The 12,498-nt window shown below is 36.9% G+C and overlaps 1 protein-coding gene across 1 annotated transcript in view; it reads right to left on the reverse strand.

Annotated features, from left to right (window-relative positions):
* ACE (angiotensin I converting enzyme) overlaps positions 1-12,498 on the reverse strand; it is a 43,997-nt gene that overhangs the window by 18,292 nt on the left and 13,207 nt on the right. The window contains exons 4-13 of the mRNA XM_029287230.1: positions 11,648-11,791; positions 10,517-10,708; positions 8,249-8,346; positions 6,806-6,978; positions 5,436-5,659; positions 4,476-4,620; positions 3,915-4,013; positions 2,991-3,113; positions 1,863-2,074; positions 319-455 (exon numbers count right to left, since the gene is read on the reverse strand). Of these exons, the coding sequence (XP_029143063.1) occupies positions 319-455; positions 1,863-2,074; positions 2,991-3,113; positions 3,915-4,013; positions 4,476-4,620; positions 5,436-5,659; positions 6,806-6,978; positions 8,249-8,346; positions 10,517-10,708; positions 11,648-11,791 (1,547 nt within the window). The remainder of the gene's footprint in view (positions 1-318; positions 456-1,862; positions 2,075-2,990; positions 3,114-3,914; positions 4,014-4,475; positions 4,621-5,435; positions 5,660-6,805; positions 6,979-8,248; positions 8,347-10,516; positions 10,709-11,647; positions 11,792-12,498) is intronic.

Raw genomic sequence — 12,498 nt, forward strand, 5'->3', positions numbered from 1 at the left:
TAGAGGAGGAGGAGGAGGTAGTTAAGTCAGCTAAAATTGCATCAATAAAATGATTTTTAAAAAATGATGTCAGAAAAGTACTAAATTAAGGGGTGAAGTGTTTATAAGGTCTTAATAAGAAATATCAGTTGCACTGTAATTTACAATGAAGGGAAGCACTAGTATTCATATATCTAGATGTGCCTCTATATTTGCCAATTGTAATAAATGGAACATAAGCAAAATATTTCACTCTTTTAAGCCTGGAACATTATCTGTTTTGCTTGTTTCTCTTTGGGAGTTCCTGCAAGGATTACTAAACAGTGTGGACTTTCCTACCATAATCTGTTTGTTGTGTTCAGTAATATTGACATTGTATGTCCAAGAAGCCTCTGTGTAAGCATTCCACACCACTTCAGCTGTGCTGTTATACTTTTCTAAGAATGCTTTAGCTTCAGCTTCATCAGTTATTTTATCTGGAAGATAGAAAGATTAATGTGTAAGTATACACATACACAAGTATACATGTGTAAATAAAAATAACATCACCATCACTTGGGAAAAAAAGTTGAATTTGTTTAATTATTATCAGTGTGGGTCTAATTTGTCAAAAGAGAAGTACCAAGATCCCAAGTTATATCAAAATTATATTAGTTATGATAGAATCAGAATCATGTCCATCCCATCAGCTAAGTATGACTGCTCCTGCAGTAAAAATACGATTACCAGATATCTGAACAGACAAAGGAGATCATACACAATTGGAAAGGAGGAAAAGGGGGAACATACTAATTGTTTAATTTTCTTGGCTACTGTAGCAAAAATTACAGTGAAAAACTGCAACAAAAACATACTTAGGCCTATATGTACATGAAATTACTTTTTTCCAGCATGAGAAAGACTGTTTTTCAGAAATGTGCTAGAATCTTTAGGAAGCAAAAGCCTTCAGCATGTAACTGATTAAAAAAAAAATTCAGTTTCAGGAAGCAACACAGAATGTACCAACCAACTAATTAAGGTCATAGAGCAGAACTTGTTAGCTTGTCTTAGCACTTATTAGTGAAGGACTACATGCTCAGCATGCTCAGAGACACTCTCTGCTATTCTTACCTTATACTAGACCAGGATAAAATATGTTTATATGAAGCATATTCTACAAACGAGTTCTGGAAAGTTCATGGACCTCTCTAAGACAGCTCCATTTTCTATCCCGTGAATGCGATGGCAGCACTAATTTGAGAAGCTGCCCTCATTCATTGGAAGATTAAAATGAACATACAAGAAATGTATATTTTAGAAACCATTATTCACCACAGAGAGAGCTGCTTTTCAGGCTATTTGTTGCACAGAGCATCAATGGAAGAGATTCCAATACAGCTTGTTTGTGCTTTTTTTCTCATCTTCTATAGCTCCTTAATCAATTGCCAATCCAACAAATAAGCAAGTATTTGAAGGAACAATATTATTAGTTTTGAAGAAGTTTTATCCCATTTGCAACATCCTCATTGTGATTATGCAACACAACAAATAGCTAGCCCTGATTTCACAGTCATATCTAGTTCAGTTCCAAACTGTTATAGTTACATCAATCATTGGTTCCTGAATTTAGGTCTCATCTTTACACTTCTTTTATATATATATATAATCTCTCATTTTTCCATATATTCCACTGCGTAGTTAGAATGATAACTGGATATTCCTGTGCGATTATGACTACCAGGTTCAAGTACCAGTTGGTATCTGGAGATAATGATTCTTCTATCCCCCACTCCCACTTTTTTTGGGTGACCCGTTGCAGATAAAGACTAAGCCTCCCAGTGCAACCTTCAGTCTATTCTCTCTGAAATGGGTATCATTTTAGGTTTTATGCATGGAAAATTTACCAAGGCCTTCTGGATAGCCCTCAGGGACAGGTGGACGCCAATCAAATTCTGGCCAGCCCAGTGTTTCATTGTTCTTCCCATTCTCTTTTTGCAGCCATTCAATAACTGGTTTGAAATATTCAAGCAATGCTGAAGCATCCATCTTATTTGTACCAGTCAGTTGTTGGAGAATATCTTGCCAAGGCTGGGAAGATCCAGCCTTCATTGCCTCACTGCAGTGAAGATAAAGAAAGAGTAAATAGATGGAGCCATTGAGATTAGAACTGACACATGTGTGATTTAAAATTGTTAAAATGACACAAGTGACATACCAGAAAGAGGGTTGTTTTTTACAAGTAATTGAATTTGCAATGATAATTTATCTTCACAACATCCTGATCTTGGAAAACCATTATGCCAATAAAACTAATTAAAAGATGGAGATGTTTTTGTTTTGACAATCTTTTATAATTCTCACAATCTACAGAAACTCTTCTCCTGGAGATCAGATTGCCAAACTTCAGCATGTTTTAAAGTCCAAAAAATCATCATTGTTAAGGAAAAAATAGGTAGATTTTGCTTTAGTATAATCATTCCGTTTTCCCACCTATATATCTGTTTCATGCTTGATGTAGAGGACATAAAGAATGGCTTTCAAGGACAGTTGGAAGTTCCATTACCAAGGCAATGAAAAGATATACATAGCTTAAGCCCATTCCAAGAAACTAACTTGAGAAAATGCCTTAACAGATCTCTCCCTAATTCACACAAGATTCAAGCGAGGAAGGAAGGGAAGCACATTTAAATTTGCAAGATTATGTTACAATAATGTTCTAATAAAAGTAGTTTTAGACCTAAATTGCATTGTTTTCATGATCTGTATATGCTATAGGGTGACACTTATCTATATTCACCTTTTGGCATTCACTTCATAACAAGATTAGGTTGGGGGTTACTAAGGCAATCCTGGACTTTCAATGGAGCAACTTTTTGTTTTAATTTTGGCATTTCAAAATGATCCCTCTTGTCATTTTAGAATGAAGGCAGGAATGGAAAACACTGATACATTCTTAGCTAAAGTATGAGGACCTCTAATATTTTAGATATAAGTTTATTTCTTGCCAGTTCCCCCTTTCCCTTTGCTTTCACCTGAGTTTCTGTCCAGCTTCTTTAGAGTTATAGATGTCACATGTATGAAGATCACCAGTATGGTTGGCAGCTTGGCAAAGGGCCTTGTGGAATTGGAATTGCAGAATAAAACTGACAAAGTACCTGCCCAAAACAAAAATCCATATTTTTACTAAATATATGATACATAAACACATATTATAATACAAAAGTCAATCCTTTTAGACTGAAAATATTCAAATTCTGAATGGGAAATATGAATTACAAATACAAATAATATACTCTTGAAGGTGAAATTCATAATTTTTGGCAATAAGAAAATCTCATCTTTCTTTCTACACTTTAATTAACCTAATGGTATAACTATTACTCTTACTTGCACTGAATGCTGTTTAAGGGTAAATTAAGCATAAAGTAATTTTGCTTTGGAGATCTTGAGAATTTGCTCTCAGATACTCAATATATAAGAAGGTTTGGTATAACATAGGATTGTGGGCATGCAGAGGTGTTCTTCAAGAACCGTCAGCCAGATATTCTTAAGCAGAAGCTAGAAAGATCCATAGTTGTGCCAAGAGTTTATTATGACTGGACCAAAGATACAGTTCATGATGTAATTTAACTGTAGGTCTAGAGCAGGGGTGATGTGTTGCGACATATTGTGACTTTATTTCCATTACCGGCAATGGGATGGGCGCAGTTTCAGAATGACGCATCTGGCCCGTGGGTCAGCAGTTTGATACCCCTGGTCTAGAGTTTCTCTACTCTAGAAGAGAACACTAGCTAGATTTTTTTTAAGCTGTTTGCTGAAATCTTCAACTCCACTAAACCCTATTATGTTCCCAACTCCCCTATGAAAAAATCAAAGCATGAATCATTCTTTCCCAGTAACAACAAAACTTCCTAAAATTTCATATTTACAGCTTTCCTTTTTCCAGCTTCCAATACCTGATATAAGGTGTGTTGCCAGGGATGTGATATTTAGCCCCAGGATCAAAGTTTGTTTCATTTCTTGCAATAGGAGGACAAATTCCTTGATATTTTGTTCTGGGAAAAAAAACAACTTAGCCAATGGACAAAGAAGGAATGGAAAAAATAAGGACAATCATCTCTCAACAACAAACAGACTTCAGATTCAAGCAAAGGGTATGTGTAGATATAATAGCAATCATTTAAAGATCACAAGAAGCAACTACTTTGCATTCAGTTTTCCTTATTTCCTTCAAATAAATTAATACTTTCACTTCATCTATCTCTTCAGATTTCCCCCTTCTTATAATCTTATATTCTCAGATATATGAATTATGTTTGTCAGAGGAATGGCTATGGAGGATGGGTGGTTATAAAAAGTTAAAATAAGCAACATTATATAAAAACAACAATCATACATAAAACAACAACATACTTAGAAGGGTCTAGGTTGGAGGATTACATTTGTTAAACATGCTGCTTTGCTTGCTTGTCACTCATTATGGCAATTTTCTATTTGCTTTGCTGAGGTTGTTTTACCTTAGGTACCACCAATCAAAATTGTAGCGGCTCGGAGGGGTGCGTCCACTGAAGACATCCCACCGCCATTGATCAATTAGATAGCCAAAGGGTAGGAAGGCAATCTTTTCCAGGGCCATTTTCAGAAGATAATTGATATCACTCTCTGCAAGGAATAAAGGAAGAAAAAATGTAAGAAGCTTCCAAAGAGAGTTTATTTTAAATCCTTGTGTGTATCCAGAAGGTGGCAAAGAAGAGTTGAAGTAAGAGTAGATTAGCAATCTATATAGATGAATTCTCTGTTAAGAACAAACCAGCAGATTCCCTCTCTCACAAACTAAGAGCAGTTGCTTGAAAATCAAATAGCTTGATCCAAGTGCCTCTGGGAAAGGCAGAAACATCTACAGTATATTTTACCTTAGAAAAATAATTTGCTCCAACCAGCACAACAGCAGCTACATCCTGAACTTGTCTGTAGTTCTATATTGCATTATTACAATTCTTTTCAATGTGGACATTTGTGTGTGTGTGTGTGTCCGTATGTGTATGTATCTGTGTGTGTGTGTGTGTGTGTGTGTGCGCGCGCGCACTTGCTTTCATTGACCTAAAGCAATAGGGAGGAGATGGCAAATTGTATGATTCAGTACATTTTTTTCTAGGTAAAAAAGGTAAAGGTAAAGGTTTCCCTGTTGGTCGTGTCTGACTCTAGGAGCCAGCATTGTCCAAACATAATTTATGTGGTCATGTGGCCCTCATGGCTATATGCCAAAAGCACATGGAACACTGTTGTCTTCCCACCAAAGTGGTACCTATTAATCTACTTGTATTTGCATACTTTGAAACTGATAGGTGGGCAGGAGGTAAACCTGATTCCAAATCCTTGATAACAATTATTTATCATATCCAGTATGAAAAACATCTCCCATCAACTTTACTGGTTTTCTCCTTCTGTATTGACCTCAGCCATTATGCTCATCTTACCTCTGTCTTCAGTGACATGGGTGAGCAGCTCAATTTTCTTGAGATGGATGGGGGTAGAAACAGACAAACTCATGACATCTCCAATGGCTTCATGAAAGCCAGGGTTGGCCCCACTGCGAAAACTTACTGGCTGGTCCTTATACTGCAAGTAATATTGAACGTGACCCATTTCATGGTGTACTGTAAAGAGCTGCTCCATAGTAACTGTTGTACACTGCTTTATCCTGCAAAACAGGGAACAGGAAAGTGAGTGTTCAGTGAAGACTGTATCACAATATAATAACAAGGCATCTATTGCTTTTGTAACCTGGAACATTTGCTGATAGCCTCAGAACAGCTGAAAAGGACCTTTTTTCTTGTGCCAAAACTAGGCTTTCTATGATTCCTTGAAGAAAACATGTAATTTAAAGAGAATTTAGAACAAATTTAGACCTCCTTTCACCATCTACCTAACTTACTTCACCCCTCAGCCATTCATTAAAAATTTATCAATTCTAACACCTCATTGAACGAATAGAAAGAAACAAGAGAGGGGTGGATGGGATGATAATTTTGGCTTTGACTTGACAGTGACTACCTTTGACTCTGAAAGCATAGCTTTGTGGCAGATTAACACTAAGGAATTGCACTCTTTCACACAAGCAAATTCTGAGCTTTGGTGAATTAACCCCATTTCTTGCATTCTTAATATAAGAGAAAGTAATATTGTCCTGATATCACTTTGCTAAGTACCTTTTCCAGATGTTGACATAGGTGGCAGGATAGAGAAGGAAAAATCATACATGCACTTAAAGAGAACAAAAATTATAGTGTAGGGCAGAAATGGCCTATATTTTGATAGGTCAGGATTGTACTTAGTATTTTTGGCAAGGTTAAGGTATAGTGGGCAAAGCAATAGTGCATAGTGCATAATAACATTATGCAAATGGATGGGGTTAGGAGCATAACTTAGGGCCTGCTGTGTAGTTTTCTTGCAGAGTGGGATTCAAGAAGCTGCTAAAAAGCAGGAATCCTTGAAGCATATGTGTTCTTGGAGTTTTATGATAATCAATCTAATACATCATCTAGTTAAATTCACAGCTCCCTAATTATTTCCAAAATTAGAAAAAAGAAATCTTTCACCTAAGTGGATTTTAATCTTTTTACCAGCATCAAACCTTGCATTTTTCAAAAAAGCATATATTTTAAGTTTTGACTTTCTACTTATACTTTTAACTGATTATATAATAAAAATATTTCTGAATTTGTGAGATACAGAGAAGTCAGAAAAAAATTCCTTTGTTCCCTAAAAAAACCAGACCTACTTCATATGTCTCTATGCCAATAAGATCTCTTTGCATGGCTAAGGTGCCATCATATACAATATGCACCTGAAGTCTTTGCGATTGAAGAAGTCCCATGCTGATGCATGGCACACCACCTCCCGCCCATCTGTCGGTTTCTCCAGCATGGATTTCTCCCAGAATTCAGGTGGCATTTCAAACATGCCAAGTGAGGTGAAGAATTCTTCCGACACCCGGAACATGTGTGTTGCGTTCCAGTTCTGTGAAAGGCAAGAACCCATCCGAAGCATTAGATAGCACAAATGTGTTAGAAATTGTTCTTGGGGATTGATCCCAGGTTACTCAGGTATAATAAATTACATGGGCATTTGTTGCTTGAGGTTTAGAATGTCATGGAGAACTATTGTTTAGGAAGAAAAAAGTTACAGAGTGCAACAGAGGAGAAACATAGCAAAGAATGTGAATCTTCTGCACTATCAGATGAGAGTTGCCATATAGCTTGGGGATAAATACTACTGTATTTGTCTCATTTGAATAGTTGTGTCAAGAAATAAAATTACCCCCCCAATGTGCTACTGAGTACAACAATGTATATGAATATCACTGTTACTCCTGTATAGCGCTTGCATGTAATCTTGAACAGTCCTTCTGAAAATTTAGCATGAAATGCAGACCTCGAAATGCAGAAATTGAAGCTAAATACACCTGGCAATTACATAGAGAAGCAGCATTGGAAAATATCTATAACATAAAATGCTGCATTGGAAGAATTCCATGGAGAATTCATGTGGTTCACTTATGCATTTTAGTCATGCATACCTGGCTTGTCATCTTTTGATGTTATGTTGAGCAGATAACATTATTATTGTTGTTGTTGTTATATTATTATTATTGATCATCGCACAGTCAGCCAGATGATCAGACTGGATTTGGCATTTTTGTCTACCTATCGAGTCCTTACCAAGGACCTGGGATAGGCAGATCTGGATGTTTGATGGTATTGCAGATATTGTCGCAGGATAGAAGCTGTTCCTAGTAAGGCTGCCTTTTGCAATTGACTAATGGTGAATTTGTCAATTCCAATGGTGTTCAAGTGGTGCTCCAGTTGTTTTGGGATTGCATCCAAGGCGCCTATTACTATTGGTACTACCCTTGCTTACCTTTGCCACAGTCTTTCTATTTCTATTTGTAGGTCTTTGTATTTTGTTATCTTCTCCAGTTCTTTCTCGTCTATTCTGCTGTCTCCAGGCATTGCTACGTCCACTATCCAGACTTTTTTGTCTTTCTTATCGACAATGGTTAAGTCTGGGGTGTTATGTTGTTGTTGTTGTTGTTATTATTATTATTATTAATAATAATAATAATATTATTATTATTCCAATTCTTGCTCAGAGAACAAATAATCATCTCACTGCTGGATGAAAAGGTGTCACTAGCAATATTTGTGTATATGGGCATTTTCAGTTTCAGTTCCTACTAACTGCTGCAGCCAAAGAGAATAGAATAAAACCGTAACACTAATGTCCTTACTTTCTGCTTCATGGTATTGGTAACATCTAGATGTGGCTTATTTGCAAAAGGCACCATCATGTCGTAAATGTTGTTCCATTGCTGGGCCCACATGTTACCTGCAGGGGGCAAAGCAGCACTGTTTAGCTGAATAAAACCAACAGCTTGAAGGGGAGGGAACGGCTTATACATAAAATTAGACAGAAAGTGTTATTTGGCACAGAGTTTAGAGGGAAACAGCCAATAGAATAAGAGTCAGAGGAGACACTATATTAATTCCATGAATGCATGTGACAATTTGGTTATATAAACAACAGCGACAGGGAATCATAGCAGCCTCTGGACAAAATGCACAACCAGGAAAAAGACCAATTCTTCCTCTTGTTACTGTAGTTTCAATGACAAGCACTGAAATTCCAAAGCTCACAGAACCTCTTTATTTAGAAATTATTTACATGTGAACATTGGCATGTAAAACATGTGTCAGTTTCCACAAAGGCTGCATAAATATATAATTCAGGCTTCTAGCCTTTCCCCGTGTTACTCCAATGCACCTTCTCCATTGGATGTAGTACGTTTGTAAATCCTAGAAAGGAGGTTAAAATGCTCATAGAGTACCATTTATAGCATCTTTCCTTCCTTCCTTCCTTCCTTCGCCTTTATTTTGTGCAATTCAAAGTGATGTTCCACCTTCTACACAACAACTTTGCTCACAGTTACTCATAACTTAATCACTTCCTGTCTGGATTATTGCAATGTGGTTTACACGAAGGACCACAAAGAAGTTACAACTGGTCCAGAATGCAGCAACACAGATTGTATGATATACCAATACAGGAACTAATAAAGGAGAATATTTGTAGCTCAGTGTAACACACAATAACAGAGTGGGAGGGGACCTTGGAGGTCTTTTAGTCCAACCTCCTGCTCAAGCAGGAAATCTTATACCATTTCAGACAAATGGTTGTCCAATCTTTTCTTTAAAACCTCCAATGTTTAATTGTTCAGTGTTGATATGAGGGGCCCTTGGAACTCTCTAAGCTTGCTTGTTTTCTTCCAGACATTTCTTAACCAAATTAGGTAACACATTCAATGTTAATGACGTTACCTAGTTTGGGTAATGAAACATTTGCAAGAAAACAAGCAAGCAAGAGAGCACCAAGGACCCCACCAAAACACGTGTTCATAGATTCACCCATATTGCACCTCTATTGCATCAGTTGCACTGAAATCTGGCATCAATTTCCTTTCAGGTTTAATTCAAGGTGCTTGTTTTAAAGCCTTACATGGCATAAGGCCTGGTTACTTGAGGACCACCTCTCCCTAAGAATATCTGTCCATCCTATTGGATCAGATAGGATAGGCAAGTGTCAGAATCCAAATATATTCCATCTCTAGTTATCAACTATGAAAACCTGCATTTCTGCCTGCTCTGGATTCTGTCATACGATGTTCCCTTCCCCCACTTGTTTCCCCGAAATACCGGGAGTGAAGGAAGTCGGATGAAGTTTCCCTGACCTACACCTATAGTGGTTTGCCTGATTGTTATTGTTACTCCCAGTAATCGAAAGTACATTAGGAAAACCTTCAGAGGAGGGCCGTTACTCCTTTTCCCCGTGAGAATGTAATGCCTGGGATTGTCGCTGGGAGACGGGGGTGACGGGGGTGTGGCTAATGGGGGATCCCTTAAAACCTTGAATGGGAGAGCTTGGACCCAAGTCCTGTCTAGAACGCCTGCATCCAGCTTTCTCTTAATAAAGATGCCTGTTGGAAGAAATATTCCAGGAGTTCTGTCTTCTTAAAATGCAAAGTGGGGTGGGTCCTTACAGCAAGCTTCAAATCTCTTCCCTAAAATTCTGCCACTTAGTGGGACTTTGGAAGCATGTCTCATCCATAGCTGTCCCTGTCTTTTGGAACACCCTTCCCAGTCATTTAGCAGGCCCCCCCACCCTGTAATCTATTATCTATTATCAATAGGTAATAGGAGTTATAGTATAATCTATCAGGAAGACACTAATTTAGCAAGACTGCTCTCCAATGCCCAAAACATGTGACTGAAATCCAATTTTGCTGCCAAATTTTGGTGACACAATTTCAGGTTATATTTATGTTATTTGGGTTTAAAAGTAAAAATAAGACTAGTTTCCTCCCAGTCTCTCATTCAAGTCAGCCTACAGCCATTCAAAAGTTGCCAACTTTTAGTATAGAATATGATGAGATATTAAGGATTCTCCCAATTCTTCCCCACCTGATCCCCACTCTATTATATACATACAAACTTTTTTTTACCCAATAAGTGAGCAGGAATAGGGCCTTTCAGGTTTATGTATTTAGAGCCATATTGGTTATATAGTTTCCTTCTGACATATGCATGGAGATTTAGATAGAGAGGCTCCAACTGTTGATAGAGTTGCTCTAGATCTTCCTTAAATGTTGGTGAATCATACCAGGAGCGCCAATAAGCCCCAGTATCTTGGAATCCTAAATATAAAAATAATACAGTATTCAGTATGAATTCTTACAATACAAATAAGCTCTTTAAATTATCCATAATTACTTTAGAATTACAGAATGTAGTTGTGAACAACCCCTCTTCTAGACTGTTCTGCACCATTTATAATATAATTGAACCAGTCCAATTCTGAAGCCAGAAAATGTCCAATTCTAAATCCAAAGACAGTGTTTCCAAATAATTCCTAATTGTACTTAAAGTAGGTGTAGAGTTGCAGAGCCAGGAGGAAAGGGGGTGAAAAGAGGAATCAGTCTAGAATCCCTACATAGCTACTAATAGACTAAATCCAATCCTGTTAACAGGTTATCTAATTCCGAGCAGGTACTTTTAGCAATAATTCAGTTGATTATTATATTTAATTATTATAATATAATTAATTGGATCTTCACATGTGGACCTGGTCTGTTGCACCTGACATTGGGCTCTTGAGAATGACCAAGTTAACAAGTCAACCTCAGTATATCAATAATTCCTTATGCTGCTACAGTCTTACCAACTTTGGATAGTTTTCCATATGAATCTGATATGGTACATTTGACCCCTTTTGTTATAGTGATCAGGGTCAAGCATTTGATCACATGTATGCCATATTCTTGAATACTTTTGAAATGGAATGCAAAGGTTGAGACTAAAAACACAACAGATATGTTGATCACAAACTGTTAGCTCACAATAGTTTCATTTTGGAATGGCAATGGATGGAAAATAAAACACAACAACTCATTTAAAAAATATAAGAGTAAAGGTCCATGAAGGCGTGTTAGGCTTATGGAGGGTTATAATATGCCTCTTTCTCAATCCAGGTTTCTTAATTTGAATTTAAAAGGCTTAAATTGTTCTTCAGAAGGCAGATTTTCAATCCAGTTGGTTGATGATCCCATCCCCTGTCTATATTTTTAACATCTCACCATCCATTTTATAGGCTTCGTTGCTCAGGGAAACAAATTTCTCATACATGGATCTCAGAGGATTGCCAGCAGAATTATGCCATCCTTCCCAGGCATAAAGCAACTTCCTGTAACTATGAGAAGTGGCCATAATTTCTGTAATATCTGATGAGCATGAAAAAAAGAAGAGACATCAAAGAAATCATTAAAGGATTATACAACTGAATCCAAGGAACATCAAAAAGCCACTAGTGTTTGCACTAACTCTTCTACATATCTATCTACATAAAGAACAAACTGGGTATGGAAGACCTATTTAGCAAAAAATGTGATTTTCTAGTACCATTAAATGATTCCATTACACTAGCGTTTGAGGATTTGAAGAAATGCTCTATCCTTACAGTTGAACTCATTTGCACAGCTGATAAGAAACTGGATTCAGAAGGTCTTTCTTTTTTTAAACATCATGGTTGAAGTGACTAGAATTCCAGAGACTCTTGTAGCTATTAGATCAAAGCCATCATTATTTTTTGAATCTAGTGTCTAGATTCTCATCACTGATGTCATCTTACTTGTTTCAGCTGTTTTCTTTCTATATGTTTCTAAGTAATTGGTACTTGAAGTTTGGAATCCTGATAAAATATACTGAGAAGTAACATAGCAATATGAAATATTACTGAACATAGGCAAGGGGTGTATCAAGTGCTTGTAATCTTGCAAGACTTTTTAGAAAGTCCCACCTATAACTGCTCTGGCATACTGTATGTGCGAATGTATCAATTATGTATTATGAGAACAACAATTACAGGTAAGCAGCTTGGTTCCCTACCTTAAATACTAGAGGGTTACATAGGTAGGAACTTACATAGCTA

Source organism: Protobothrops mucrosquamatus, unplaced genomic scaffold, assembly GCF_001527695.2.
Source record: "Protobothrops mucrosquamatus isolate PMUCROS unplaced genomic scaffold, P.Mucros_1.0 scaffold_257, whole genome shotgun sequence".
Lineage (NCBI taxonomy): Eukaryota > Metazoa > Chordata > Lepidosauria > Squamata > Viperidae > Protobothrops > Protobothrops mucrosquamatus.